This window comes from Lutra lutra, chromosome 3, assembly GCF_902655055.1.
Source record: "Lutra lutra chromosome 3, mLutLut1.2, whole genome shotgun sequence".
Taxonomy (NCBI): domain Eukaryota; kingdom Metazoa; phylum Chordata; class Mammalia; order Carnivora; family Mustelidae; genus Lutra; species Lutra lutra.
This window is the reverse complement of record NC_062280.1, coordinates 58,044,101-58,060,329: the sequence shown is the minus strand read 5'-3', so window position 1 is coordinate 58,060,329 and position 16,229 is coordinate 58,044,101. Positions and strand designations below refer to the sequence as shown.

At 39.0% G+C, this 16,229-nt stretch overlaps 1 protein-coding gene across 9 annotated transcripts in view; it reads left to right on the top strand.

The window, feature by feature from the left end:
* The window catches only part of ITGB6 (integrin subunit beta 6), a 144,411-nt gene that overhangs the window by 88,207 nt on the left and 39,975 nt on the right, over positions 1-16,229 (top strand). For all 9 annotated transcript variants that reach the window (XM_047721882.1, XM_047721885.1, XM_047721883.1 and 6 more), the window contains 3 exons: positions 5,208-5,297; positions 11,972-12,106; positions 12,326-12,743. In XM_047721882.1, coding sequence (XP_047577838.1) covers positions 5,208-5,297; positions 11,972-12,106; positions 12,326-12,743 — 643 coding nt within the window. The remainder of the gene's footprint in view (positions 1-5,207; positions 5,298-11,971; positions 12,107-12,325; positions 12,744-16,229) is intronic.

Below are 16,229 nucleotides of genomic sequence, written 5' to 3'. Positions count from 1 at the left end.
ACCTGGTCCTGAAACCAGCTCCTGAGGATGGAGATTCAGAAAGAAGCAGGCTGTGCTGTGAGTGCTGAGGAGTTTGCCAGTGTTTAGCTCCCCTGGGTCCAACCCCAAGTAGAAGAAATCCAGGGAAGAACTGATTATTCCTTATTAGGCAAACACCTGAAAGATCTAAGACCCTTTAAGAATTACCTGTACTATCTCTTATGTAGGTGACATCTTGATTACCAAAATCACCCTCTTGACAACAAGAATGAATGCCTCTCTATGCACTTGTTTGTCTCAGAGCAATCATACCTCATGGGTTCAGCTCTGTAGTGGTCATACCATGGAGTGGGATTGTAGAGCCATCGGCCATATTCCTATTCAACACTGGCAGCTCCTGCCAGTTCTCCAAAGTAGTTGTCCCAGTGTAGATGCCCGCTGAAAAGTACTTGAGAGCATCATCAGTTCTTTTACAGTTTAGACATTCTAGTGGGTGCACACTGGCATCTCATTCTATTTCTCTAATGATTAATGATGTTGAACATTTTTGCCATACTCTTTTGCCACTTGCATACCCATTTTTTCCCAGATGTCTTTTCCTTGTCAATACGCAGGAGTTGTTTAGATATTCTGGTGCCAAATCAGATGTATGTATTATACATATTTTCTCCCACTCAAAGGTCCCTCTTCACTCTCTTAAAGGCATCTTTTCAGAACAGAAATCCCTATTTTAAGTCCTGTTTATCAATCCTTTCCTTTATATAGGTAGTACTTTTGTGTCCTACTTAAGCCATTTTTGTTATCCTTAAGGCAATGAAATTATCTTCCCTGACTTCTATAGTAATAAGTCAGAACAATAAACACTGTTCTGTCTTTTAAGGGTGGTAATCACTGGGAAGCAGCACAAGGGAGGATTCCAGAGGGCTGATTATGCTCTATTTCTTGATCTTGGTGTGATTACTTGCTTGTTTACTTTTAAATATTCATCGAATATTATTTGTTTACTTTTAAATATTCATTTTGTATAGTTATTACTTATAGGCTGTGCATGTGTGTTATACTGCCATTAAAGTTTCTGAGAGAGAAAATGGACAAATAGTAGCTACTAATTGAAGAAATACAAAGTAATGACTATACATATATATAGTGAGATATTACGGAAAATATTTGCGGACATACTTATAACATCACAGGTTCTCAATCTCTACAAGCCAAACTTTGACTAAATGTATTTTAGCAAACAAAAAACATTTAGTAATATAGTTTAAGACCAGAAATACTGATGTTGATTAATTATATAATATGGAAAATAAATGGCGCTGAGCATAAAGTCCCTCCATATTAATGAGCTTTTGCAGAAAGAGTTAAGCAAGCATAAAGCATAAAGACAAGCAGCAGATTGGTTTTGCACATTCTTTACTAAAATGGCTGCTAGCAGATATATGGGAAGTCAACCTCTCTACCCTCTGATGAGGGACATGTGTAGCGTGCTCTGTATAAAATGGTAGCTACTGAGTCTCAGGTGGTCAAGAGTCTTCGAGACCACAGCAGAAATGGCACAACGGTAGGACAGAAGGAGTTCAGGAGGGTAACCATCTAAGACAGAAACCCAATAAAGATGTCCAGCAAGGATATAGTTAATACTAAACCATATTCCCAGTGCATAAACCTGGAGATGAGTGAACCCAACAGGAAGTGCAATCAAAGCAAGAATGCAGGTCACATTGGAATGTCTCATCTAGCACCAAAAGCAGCCAAGTATCTGCCAAGGTCCTTAGTCTGAGTTTCTTTGAAGAAAAAGCCAACCAGTAATCTGCCTGTGGGTAGCTGGAGTGGCAGGTACGCAACTGCCCTCAACAAAGCAGGAGTACACACCTGAGAGTTTGTTCTACCAGCCAGACACCAAGACGCCCTGACTTTGGAGACATTCCTGAGAGAAGACCAGAGTGCGGATGTGAATTCAGGCACTTTCCTCTCTATCCTTTGTTGCCTGCCCACTAAATGACCTCCTGTCCTCTTCTTTTTATTTTTTTTTAATTTTTAAAAAAAATTTTTAAAGATTTTATTTATTTATTTGACAGACAGAAATCACAAGTAGACAGGGTGGGGGGTGGAAGCAGGCTCCCTGCTGAGCAGAGAGCCTGATGCGGGGCTCGATCCCAATACCCTGGGATCATGACCCAAAGGCAGACCCTTAACGACTGAGCCATCCAGGCACGAAACCCCCACTCCCCCACCCCCCGTCCTCTTCTTATCCTTCTTCCTAGACAAGGAGGAAATTTCTAAGGAGCAAATGCAAACTGTTGGACAAATAGGAAATCTTTTTTTGATATGGGAGCATAGTGAGCAAATAAATAGGGTTTGATGAAGGAAGTTTAGAAAACTAAGGCAATCAGTAAAAGCCAACTTTGCAAACACGAATGAGAAAAGTAACCTCGGCAACTCCTGGGTGGCATGGTAGCAGGAGAGGGAGAAAAATCCATAATTAGGATAATCCATGGGCAGATAAGAGGAAATTCAAGCCCAAGAAATTCAAACCCAAGGAGCTGGCATTTCTAATCACTCATAAAACATCATGTTTTTAGAGTTCACCATTTCTAATACCAAGAGTTATCTTTTACAGTCACGGTGCTGTAATTTATCACATCCAGGCATGCAAAATTATCCTTTTTCTAACATTAAACATGTTTAATCAGGACAATTTATAATAGCACTTTAGGGCTTTAATGAAAGAAAGGCATTTGACACATGATATTTACAGTAATCATAATACTATAAGACTTAAAGTATAATTTTTTATAGTGTTAGATCAGGAAGCCAAATTGTCCATGTTTTCAGTTAATTATTTGCAATGTTTTGGGGAGGAATCACCATCCAGAAATTAATTAATAGTTTTCCTCTACACAATTGTCAGAGTTACCACAGGGTACTGCTACTAGCTGCCAACTCCTTTATACTCTTGCTCTAGTAGCAATCAGCAAAGGCGATTAATGCTAAACTACTTGTCCTAATAGCCAAATGGCAAATGTCATACCACATGAAGGTTCATAATTATGCTCTAGGAAGTAGATGGATTTGGCTGTATTAACTACAAATTAACCCAAAATTTAGAGGCTACTTGAACTAGTGCTTGTGGAAAGTACCCCTTATACCTTGGCCTTGGAGAAACCAGAGCATTTTTCAAGGCTAGCAGTTTCGTGCAAAGCTAAGAGCCGTGACATTCTTTTTCGGGAAGATCCAAACCTTCCTTCATCAAGCTTTAAAGTTTCCTTTTGCCTTCTCTTTTGGGACCAGTCAAATTTACACACATTCCAGCTCCCCTTGAGTGAGATTCAAGTTCCTATTTAAGTATTCACTGTTAACCACAGGTCTCATGCTTCACGGCCCTTTTGACATGTGTTTATTTGAAAAGGCAAGTCAATGAACCGGTGCCTTCGTCATATTTGACAAGTTCTCCCTGACTCAGGGAAACAGAGTGGGGCCCACCTCCCATGGGCGGTGATGTGGGGCACCGGGTTATGAGAGGAATGTTACCTGGATTACTGTCCGTGACCCATTCAAAAATGAAACGCAGTGTCAAGGCAGAGTGACAACTGACGCTTGTAAGAGTTCAGATTTCCATCAGCTTCAAACTTAAACACAATCATAAACACTGAAATAAGTGAAATATTACAAAATCCACCAATTAAAAGCACCACCCATTTTTTCCACGTAAGAGTGGTAAAGACCTTGGAGTTAGCCCAGGTACCCGCCTCTAGCAAGTGCCTGAGCCCTCCTGGAACATGTTGGTGTTCTAACATCACCCTGGATTCATTTGTTCCTCTCCTTGCCTCCCCTTGACCTGACCTATTTACCTAATATCATGATTATAACCAATAATTACTATTAATTCTAACTTAGTCTTATAGTACATCTCCTAAGCTACTTAAATTTTCTTGGGAATAAGACAAGATACCATTATGTTTGAATTAGAGGAGGTGCCCTAAATCCTTCACTCAAAACTTATTTCTCTTTCTATGTGACATTTTAATAAATTCAGTCATCCGACTTCACAACACACAGCAACTCAGGAGATCACAGTTGACAAAAAAAAGAGTGATTGTCTCTTCTTGACATAGCACAGCATATCAAGCCTACTTAATATGTGTTGAATGCAACAGTAAATGAATGAATGTGAAAATTGGTAGGTGAGTGATATCTTACAGTTTAACAAGGAGAAGATAGAAACTATTTAAAAACAAATAAAAGAAGCAAAAGCATAGCAGTTGGGGACCACTTGGTATGAATGTGATCTACCCGTGGATTGTAGAAGCATTTGATGATTATAGAGCTATAGTTAATATTGATAAGTATGACTGTTGCTTCAAGAAAACAGTCCAAGTATGCTTGGGAATCTTTAAGAAAACAGAGATGTGTACCATATCCTTTAGAAAACTTTTCATTTGAAAATAAGTTTTAAAACATAAAACTTAAGGGAGGGGTAATTTTCAGCGTTCTGGAAAATTCCCTTCTTTGCAATGCCTCATTCCCTGGTCCTCTTGATCCCTGGAGTGTTGCTGAACTAACGTGAGTTCTCTGCAGGTGGGAGCATGCAGATGGTTTAAAGATAGGTTCTGACTGACTCCATGTTGCTGAGTGGAGATCAATTCCAGTCAACCCCAGCACCACGGTGATATCCCCAAAAGACTGCTCATTACCACTAGGAAAGAGGGCTAACTGCCAAGCCTCCAAATAACTCACTCCTTTTCACCATCAAGCGATTGACAATTAAAGACCCCTGGGTTGAAAGACTTGCAGAGCAACCTGATGGCAGAGAGGGGCCAATGTGGAACTTGGGTTTCCATAACATTACAAAAAAAGAGAAGATAGCTCCTGGTAGCGCGCTCAGAATTTTTTGGACAAAAGATGTTCTGCAAATGGAAGACAGTATATAAGTGCTATTATTATTTGAGACTTGACTCCAGTTGTGATATAAATCACAGTTCTAGACTAAGGCAACCACGCACACTTGACATCCCCAGTGGCAACTCTGGCCAGTCCGTTTCCCACTTGTGCACAGGAATGAGCAGCAGGCAGGACCACAGTTTCAGGAGAAACACTGGTTTATTACCAGGATCCTGTTTCCCCCAGCCAGTTAAATAGAGGTGATCTCAACCATCAGGCTGAAACCCACACTTAACATTTCTTGATTATAGGGAGAACATTCACTTATTCTTTTTTGTTTACAGAATTATGCAAAACTCATTCCTGGAGCCACAGTTGGGCTACTTCAGAAGGACTCCGGAAACATTCTCCAGCTGATCATCTCGGCTTATGAAGTATGATATTTTATAGTTGGCTTTTTCTTTTTTTTGGCATTTCTGTGGTATTCAAAAACTGAGATGAGTTTTAGGCAGTTAAATGTGCTTGGATTTGTTAGTGGAGGGAGTACTTATCCAAAGAAAATCTCTCTGCATTTATGCAGATAAAATATCAATTTCATTCTCCTTATTGCAGATAGTCTTTCTGAAAGGTGAGGCAGAAAGTAGAAAAATCATAACTTTGATCATAAAGTTGAGGTTATTTTTGTAATAATAACCAATAGCAAAATTTTAATTTTATTGAAAGGCTCCATGAGCTCTATGATTAAGCTCCCCTCTTCTCTGCTTGAAAAAAAAATTCAGTTTAAAACAGCAGTGAGTAACAGAACTATGTGGAGAAATAACTCCACAGGTTTCATAAGTCTACCTCATGACTCAAAGAGAAAAAAGGCACCAAAGACTTTGTTGATTCTCTACTTTTGAGAACCAAGGAATTTTTCATTTTTGTGGATATATACATAGAGAGAGAGACATATATACATATGTATATACACATAGACATAATTTTTTTTGCCTTGACTTGATAAATTAGTACCAGAGGACAGCATTCCTCCCTTAAAATAAAATATATAACTATAGGGTTGCTATGTTCTCTTGCCTTGTCCCTATTTCATAACTTAATTAATCAATGGTAGATGGCCAGTTACCAATTCTTTTTTTAATTTTGTTTCTTAAGTACCATTTTCCTTTTTTGCTTTAACTTACAAAGAAAAAATACATACATGGGCACATAGATACCCGCACAAAGGTGAAAAGGAAGCTCTAAATTAGAACAGGAATGAGAAAAGTAAATTTTTATGAAGCAGTAAAGCTCCAATAGTTATTCTAAACAGCAGTTACATAATAACAAATAAATAAAATTCTAATTTTGGATGTTTTGAAATTATAAATAAATGACCTACATGCACTATATGCCAATACTTAACATATACTGACCCAGGTATCCTTAACTAAACATTTCAGAATCATCTGGGAAGCTTTTAAAAATAGGTGTATACAGATTCCGCTCACAGACGTCTTAGGAGAACTTTAAGGAAAGGAAGAGCTACACATTTTGAAAAAATATTCCCCATTGATTTTGACAACACTCCACCAATTTTGAAACTCACCTTACAGGGGAAAAACAAGATATTTCTTCTCAAACACATTTCCTCAGAGAACAAAATAATAGATGTGTCCATTAAAACTATAGGATGAGGTGGGTTTTCTTGAACTTATAGCCTCAGAAACTTCAGTTTTCTTAGCTCACATCAAAAATTAACTACCACATTAGCTCATACTTGAAATTCTTCCAGACAGGAAAACTTGTCAACAAAATACTATAAAAACCATCCTCCCTCTTATGCAGTAATTAAAGTTTTAATGTGTAGAATCAGATAAAATCACACAGCAATCCTCCACTGCATTAGAAGACACTTAATTTTCTTTAACCCAGAATGCTCAGAAGCATTGGCCACTAACATCTTCAAAGGATTTCAGCAAATTAGAAAACCATGAACATCAGAAACATTTCTTCCTCTTGTTTGACAAGCTCCTTCCATGCCCCTGCTTACTCTGTCTGGGTTTTTGTCTCATTTTTTGGTCCCAAATCATCCACATAACTTACGGGTGATAGAATCAATGCATCAGACATTTAAAGTGAATCTCATGTCTTTATTTTACTACCCAAAAATATAAAGAAGTATCTATTATTCTTCTACTATATAATCTTGCTCTGGAGTTATTATTATAACGTCATGATTCCCTGAATGAAGTATGTAATAGATCTTGGCACTAGTTTGAAATATTTTTCTGTTCAGTTATTTTTAAATGTATTCTAAACAGACATTAAAATTATGGGGATCCAGGGGCACCTGGGTGGCTCAGGCAGTTAAGTGACCAACTCTTGAGTCTCCGCTCAAGTCATGATCTTGAGGTCATGATCAAGTCATGATCTGGCTCCACGCTGGGATTCTTTCTCTCCTTCTGCCCCTCCCCCTCTATAAAATTTTTTAAAAATAAAAAATAAAATAAAATATGGGGATCCATCGACCGGATTTCTTTTAAGTCTATAAAAAGATAGAAAGGAAAGAGAATAGATTGAGAGAAAATACTTCTGACTAACTTCTGATTGGACAGAGGTATACAATGTTTGTTTATAATTAGTGGCTATGAATTTCTATTCAGTGTTTTACAATGACATATTGACATAAAAACCCTGAAATACCAGATGTGTATTCATTTGACCATCATTCCCTAATTTTCTTCCTTTCTTAACCATGTAATAAAACATACTGAAATATCAGTGTCCCCCTGGCAAGCTCTCCTAGTAGCATTTAAGCTCCAGAAGGGAAGTGACTTGGTTTGTTTGTTTTGTCTGGCTCATAGTAGATGCTCAGTAAATGAGTGAATGATTGGATGAAATATACATATAAACTTTTATGTCTTTTCTTTGAGAAATTCACATGAAAATATTCCTGGCCAAATCTGTAATATGATATTCCAATTATATCAATGTTAAGATTTCCCTTATTTTGGTCAGATTACATCACCCACTCTTCCTAATTTCAAATTCACAGACATGCAGGTCTTATCCCTCACTTCTTTAGCTCCTGATTTATGGAGCCACCGTCTCTAACATTACTCCTGCTTTACCTCCTGATGATTTCAGTTTCAGTATACACATATTCCTTCTTATACCCTGGCTTCTGTTTCTTGAACTCTGCTTCTAAAATGATCTTGTCCCCCTCTTTTGTCATACCTTAAACTTTGTTGTTGCTAATAGACTCCTCTATAATCTCAGCTTCATGCAATCCAATCCCTGCCCACCACTTCCTACTTTTTCATCTCACTCCTGCTAGTTCCCCTAGTATTTCTTCCAACCCATCAGGATCTTCAATTAGTTGACCCTACTCTCTCTCTCTTTTTATTCAAGTGACCCTATCTTCTCTTTTCAGTTCCTCATCCCCTTGATATCCTCTTGTGCCTGGGCCCCCAGCTTAAATGCAACCATTAGAATCATTCTGTAGAAACACCCTCACCTCCCATGCCCTTAACAGCTCCACTGGGGTTGCTTGGCCATTCATGATCCTGGTTAATCCCAACTATCCATTCATCCTGCACAGCTGAACAGGAAGGGGAAAACATACAATTGTGCTTTAAATTCATGATCACGGACCTCAGGAGGACCCTCGATGCTGCCCAGCAATCATGCTATATATATTTCTCTAGGAGACATCCAAGTGCAGATGTCTGGGAATCGGTTGATATCTTAGTTGGCAATTTAGGAGGGTAACCTGGATGCTCCTAAACATACTTCACCAGTAGTTTTCTCCTTCTCAATTCATGGTAATCCCATCCTTCATGTGGCTAGGGCCAAAAGCTTAAAATGATCTTTGACTCTCCTCTTTCTCTTATCATGCATATTTAATCCATCAGAAAATCATGCTGGTTCTGTCTTCAAAATTGCTTAGAATTTGATCCTGACACTGCCTCCACAGCCTTCATCCTGATGGGAGCCACCATTTTTACTCACTTGAATGACTGCAAAAGCCTCCTAAATGCTATTTCTCATTTCCACCTTTGGTTTCCTACAATCTGTTTCAAAAAACAAACAACAACAACAACAACAAAAACACACAAATCACACCCACACACTAGCCTTTTTCTTTAAAAATATTAAGTAAGGTCATAACACTCTTTTATAGATAACCCTAATTGTTTTCTCATTTTATGTAGAATAATTGCCACATTCTTTAAAACCACCTACAAGGATCCTACCAGATCTGTTCTCCTCCACCCATTACCTCTGTGACTTCACCTTCTATTACTCCATCAGAGAATGGATCCAGTAAAACAACTCTAGACTCCTGGCTATTCTGTTTCCAGAGCAAGTCAGACATACTCTGACCTTAGGGCCTTTGCACTGACTATACCCTTTTCCTAAAACACTCTTTTGACAGATATCTGCATGCTGATTCCTCACTTCCTCAAAATGTAACCTTCTTACTGGATTCTTACTGAATCCTACTCTAATTAGTTTTTTTAAAATTGCAGACTACACCCCCTACACACACTCTCTTAATCCTCATTATCCCACCCTAATGTTTTACATAGCATTTATCACCTCTTGACATGCTACATAATTTTCTTATGTATTATACTGTTTTCTCTCTGACTTTTCACACTGGCGTATAAACTACAAAAGGTCAGCTATCTTTGTGGGTTTTGCTTCCCAAGCACCTAGGACAGTGTTTGGCACATCATGGAAGTCAATAAATATTTTCTGGATAGATAAACTTATAATGTAACTAGTTGAAACAGATTTAAAGAGTAAATTTTAGGGCACCTGGGTGGCTGAGTTGGTTGAGCGACTGCCTTCAGCTCAGGTCATGATACCGGACTTTCAGGATCGAGTCCCGCATCGGGCTCCCAGCTCCTTGGGGAGTCTGCTTCTCCCTCTGACCTTCTCCTCTCTCATGCTCTCTCTCCCTCAGTCTCTCTCAAATAAATAAATAAAATCTTTAAAAAAAAAAAAGAGTAAATTTTAGTGCTAAATTGGCAGAATTTGAAATCTTAAGGCATGAGAGAAATAATCTTTATGACTGAGAAATAACACTTCAATCACTGATCAAGACCATATTCTGAAAAATCAGCATTATGTCCACCTACTGAAGGAGTGATGATATGGGGCAAATATAAAAGCAGAGAAGAAGAATGACTTAGAATTTAGAGGAAAACAGGGTCATCTTACTATGCTTTGGCAAAATTACAGTTAAGGAAAATCTGAAGCTGAATATGCTTTTAAAATTCCAGGAGGATAGGGACTCAAATCCTAGATGAACTGAAGTATTACTCAGCTCATAGTGTTTTATAATTTATTTTTATTGTTTTATTGCTTTCATTTCTCATAATTTTTTCCTCCAAATAGACTTTTATTTTATAAAAGAAAGAGGAATAGAAAAAGTCTACATAATAACACTAGATTTCCCCATAACAAATAAATCTTTCTTCCTTTTCCCTGACAATCTTCCGCCATGAAAACCTTGCCCTTATCTCTCCTCTGTCATAACCTAGATGTTTCATATCTAGTCCTTCTCTCTTCAATCTGTGTCATCACATTTACTAACCACCCCAGGTGGCTGATCCCTGTGCCTCAGGCCAGGGTGAATACAACATCCCATCTTTCTTGACTCCAGTCTACTTAACCCCTCACCTGGAAGTCTGACAGACCGAAAGTCTGTCCTGCACACACCTCCCAGACAACTTCCCCACAGCTATATTTTCAGTGGATTGGACCCCTACTTTAAAGCTATAGGGAATGATTCCCACAAATCTAAAGTCATCTCTGCAAACTTCAAGGTTCTTTGTTGTATGGTGTCTCCCAGGACAGCAGAAGTCTGGGCTGGATCTAAGCCCCAATTTTCCCAATTATATATCCTCAGGGACTGAGCTTTCTCTCTCCTAGTCCCTTCCCCCAAGACACCATTGCCATCCTGTCCACAGATCCACATCCAACATAGCCATTAAGGACTTCTAATACTTCAGCCTTCACTGACCACTCTTTTCTGAACTGTCCCAAACTTGCATCTGTATGACACAATTTTTTAAACCTAATGGTACATTCATTGACCTGTATGTTGACTGCTCTACTTGGTGCCATCTTATTTGTTTTTTTCTCATCAAAATGATGATCATCTTGAGGGCAGAAATCCTGTCTTAAACTCATTCTCCAGACCCAACTCTACATTAAATGTACAAAGGGCACATAATAAATTCCAATATTGATTTTGAGGAACAGTTTCTCCCACATTTAACATCTCTAAAATTGGGATATGTTTTATGATTAATGGTGTCTTACAAATGCTGGGTAGAGGTCACAATGTAGTATTCATTGCCTGCAAATATATGAAATTGGCCCTAACTCTATATGTTGTTGTCACCTCAATTTGTTAAGCACACTATTGGTGCTGTAGGTGTTGAGCATAATTGCCATTTTCAAATATTTTCAAAAAGGTTGCACTATGATTTGATATTGAAATGAAAAGTTGTTGTATATGCAGCAATGTACCAAAACAGAGCAGCAGGGTATAAATTTGATATCAGTGAAGCAAATATTCATTGTCAAAGGAATGACCTTAATTCAGCATTCCTCACAAAGCAGAACCAGCTGCTTTATGGGACCTAAGAAATGAAGATACTTACAAGTAAAGGAAGCTGTTGTTATATTGTGTTACTGAGATAAAAGCCAAAAAAAAAAAAAATGCCTTTAGATGCTAAGCAATGCTACTCAGGGCTGGAGAATTTGCCAAATCCCTTGGAATGGGTAAAATAATTTTCAAAGCCATGATAGACGAATAGGATTGATTCATATGTTGCACCGAATGATCATGAGATATTTTGCCATAATGTCATTGTCATAAAATAATGGTGTATTTTATAATTGATGGCCTCTTAGACTCAATAAAACATGGTGTGTATATGTGCACTATGTGTGTGTGTGTCTTGCTGGCTATCTTGCTTGATTGATGGTATGGTGAATTTCTTTTAGCCCCAATTTCATTTTATTCATTTGTAGTTTAATGAACAGGATTCACAGATTCCTCTGATTGTATTTTTTGGTTGTAATTTATCTCTTTATGTCCTAACTAAAGGAACTGAGGTCTGAGGTGGAACTGGAAGTATTAGGAGACACAGAAGGACTCAACCTATCTTTCACAGCCATCTGTAACAATGGGGCCCTCTTCCCACACCAAAAGAAATGCTCTCACATGAAGGTGGGAGACACAGTAAGTATAGGGTCAATAGATTGCCTGAAAAAATATTCAGGTAAGTCAGAAGTTCCCTTCTTGTTGCTCCGAAGAAAGATTTTTTCCTTTCAAGAATTTTAAAAGCGATTTCAACAATGTCCTAATAAATGATTTTGGCAAAGCTGATCCCCATGCAACTTTGTTTCTTCCTATGTATTTTGGTGGATGGAAGAAGATAATTGGTATTTTCTTTTCCAGGCTACATTTAACGTGACTGTGAGTATACCAAACTGTGAGAGAAGAAACAGGCACATTATCATAAAGCCTGTGGGGCTGGGGGACGCCCTAGAAATACTTGTCAGTCCGGAATGCAAATGTGACTGTCAGAAAGAAGTGGAGGTGAACAGCTCCAAATGCCACAATGGGAACGGTTCCTTCCAGTGTGGGGTGTGTGCCTGCAACCCTGGCCACATGGGTCCTCACTGCGAGTGTGGGGAGGACACACTGAGCACGGAGTCCTGCAAGGAGGCCCCAGATCACCCCTCCTGCAGTGGAAGAGGAGACTGCTTCTGTGGGCAGTGCATCTGCCACCTGTCTCCCTATGGAAACATTTATGGGCCCTTCTGCCAGTGTGACAACTTCTCCTGCGTGAGGCACAAAGGGCTGCTCTGTGGAGGTAGGCGTTGTCTAAATCCACCTCACATCGTAAGTGGGCAAGTGTCAAGAAGGGGCTTTACATCCCTTGCACTTTCCACAGTGGTCTGGGCAGAGCAGGTGCTCAGTACATATTTGCTGATCAAGGGAGTGGGTTAATCTCTAGACCAAAGGTAAGTGATCTTCGCTTGCATTTTCTCTGGCTCTCACAATCTCTTGGGGTGAGATCTCTGCCAATTCAACTTTCATCTCTATTGTTATTTCCCTCAGAATTTAGAAAGCAAAAAATGGAAACACCTACTCTTTGGTTATTACCCAGACTACACAAAGTTACCTGTAATCTGAACTCCATTATCTTCCAGACTTTTCTCAATCAGGCTTCTGGGTATTTTACCCAACTCTTAAATGCTTAAATGCCTATTACTTTGGAAAAATAAAAAGCTAGGCTGCTTAAGGAACATATTGCCAAGGACAAGGGACACGGAAACACTAAATGAACTTTCAGGGCCTTCATTCATTCCACAAATATTTATTAAACACCTATTATATGACAGATCCTAGATTAGGCACCGGGTATAATAAAGATGAATAAGGATATATGAAGGCTATGGAAAGTGTAAAAATGAAGCACTGCTTGGAATTTTTTAAGCTCGAGAACATGTTTAAATAGAAAAATACATGTTTTAAAATCCTTTGCATATGGAGAATCACTGTAGTTTAAGAATATGTTGCATATACTATGACTATAATAAAAATCATTCTGATATATATCCATATATTTAAGTATAAGTATAATCTATCTGCATAAGAATTGCAAATGCGTTCGTGTTCTTTAAAATGATATAAATTTGTGTTACAACAGGAATATTAACTAACTGCTGAATTTAAGCTCCCAATGTCTCCCTTTTTCACAGTGTGTGAGCAGGCAGCTTTTCAAAACAGAAAGCCATTATCTTTAAAGAAAACTAAGAAAGTTATGTTTTCAGACCACAGAGTCAGGAACATAAAAAAGAGACTGATTTTCAGGAAAAAAAGGCCTGAGAAGAGAAGCCTCAAAGAATTCCGAGTTCTTTGAAAACGCTGTGATGCCGTTAGAAGCGTACCTCCATTTCGTTTCTTTGCGGCGGCTCTCGCTACCAACAAGTTTCTCTGAGGTTGCCTTCTTTCTTCTCCCTAGAGAGTGAAAAATGTAGGGTCCGTCCAGATTGAGACACATTTCTCTCCCCTTTCATAGGAAGTCTATTTCCTTATTTAATGGGTGTGTGTCCAAAACCACATCAGTTCTCTTCTCATAAGATGTAGGCAGGACACAACCCAAAGCCAGAGGCTGTGTCCACATCTTGAAATGAATATGCTGGGCAGATTCCCAGACTGCATCTCTAATAAAAAATCTTTTAATAAAATATGTGCCCAAAACATTCGAAATCACCTTTCAGAAAAAATTCTACCTGTAATCTAATACAATAGGATAGTCGTCCAACCCCCACCTATATTTCACCCTTTAAATCTTAGATCCAAGAAGTCTAGAGCACTGTAATCGCTGAACTGTGCTCAGCAACATAGTTCTTCCGGTTTGTGGATAGTCTTTGACTTTACTTGGTGCCATGTGTGCAAATGGAAATGCACTCAGAAAGGGTTGACTTGGTCTGTGCATTGTAGTTTGGGAGGTCTGATAATAGGGCCTCTCTTTGTATCAGAAACATTGATCGCTAGAGATGTTCTATTTAGAAAACAATTTCTATTTAGAAAACAATTATTTCCTCAGTTGGACGCAGAAAACTTCCTAATGCCAATTTCCTTCATATTGAGGGTACTTTACAAATCTTAAGCTATTTCGTTTGTAGTAATATCACAAAGGATGTCACTGTATTATTAGTAACTTTCTCTTTGAAAATGCATAGTGGGGGCACCTGGGTGGCTCAGTAAAACTTCAGACTCTCGATCTCAGTTCAGGTCTTGATCTCAGGGTCATGAGTTCAAGCCTTGAGTTGGGCTCTACAATGGACGTAGAGCTTACTCAAAAAAAAAAAAAAAAAAAAAAAAAAAAAAAAGTTAAAAAATGGTTTAATAAAAGGAAGTACTATTATTCAAATTCAACAAATAGTTATGAAATACCTACTATGTGCCTGGCATCCTGCTTAGTGCAAGGATAAAATCTGTGCCTTGCCTTGTGGACAGACACTTTATTGTTTGCAACAAAGGCCAGAATACGCTCCAGCTCTCCTTCTCACGCAGATCTCACTTCTGCGACAACTAATTTACTCTGCGATGCGCCACTTCTCGGAAGGCCTATTACCACAATGTTCTTTTTCATGTAGCTTCTTTCTTCCATCTGTAAATACTCACAGATATAGGGCTCCATTGATTTATTCCTTGCCCAAATTCCATTGGTCTTCATATTTTGATTTTTAAGAGATGGGAAACAGGCAGATGGCATTACAGAAAATACTTCCTGCCATTATACACTTACAGTTATCAGTCAATGGCATTCCAGAGAGACCCATCCCTCTGGAAAGAGCCTGACAATTTTGTCTTGATCTTTGGTTATCATCTTGTTTCTACATGCAGCCATTGTGGAGGTTTTGCTCTTGTTTTTGTGGTTGTGGTTATACGAACAGGTACTTCATAACTGGTTCCTTGTGGATATCAATTAGCAGTGATATGGTGGATGGTTCTGGAAAGCCCACAGAAAGAAGTGTTTCTAAATTCTGACAGGAGCTCTTGGAAGAGTTTTCTAAATTTCTGCCTTCAATATAGAAATTTATCCCTATCACGAGAATAAGTTCCCCTTTATGCTGAGGGAGAGACAAATAGCAATTGTATTTTAGAGGATAACTTAGATGAGCTCTGTCTGCAGCAAGTTTCCATGCACCGCCTCCTTCAAGCTGCCTCTGCCCTGGGTTTCTGCAGCTTTGCTCTCCTTGCTCTCCTACCTCTCAGTCTCCCTGGTAAGATCCTTCTCTCTGATCACATTTTTTTAAAGATTTACTTATTTGAGAGAGAGGGTGCACAAGCAAAGGGAGAGGAAGAAGAAAACTGCCCACTGAGCAGGGAGCCCGAAGCAGGACTCGATGCAGGGCCCGAGCCAGCAGAGTCACCCCGGCGCCCCTCTCTGATCACATTTTAAGAGTTTCGTGCTCTACCGACTGAGCTAGCCGGGCGCTGACTCTGATCACATTTTAAATGCTGATGCTCTTCAGGGCTTTTCCCCTCTGCTTTCTCTACATGACCGGATCCACAACAGCTTTACCTGCCATCTATCTCTGATGGATCCAAAACTCAAACCTTTTGGTCTTTCTTTTCATACACACACACACACACACATATATACATCTCTGCCTACTAGGATGTCCCATAGGCCCCTCAGAACTCAGCAGAGCCAAAACTGAACTTGACCTCTTCCCTACCCAAAGCTGCTCTTCTTCCTCCGCTTCAGAACAACCTATTTGTTCAACAATTAAGCTCCGTGCCAGGCACTGGGGATAAACCAGTGAGCGTGAACTGGAGG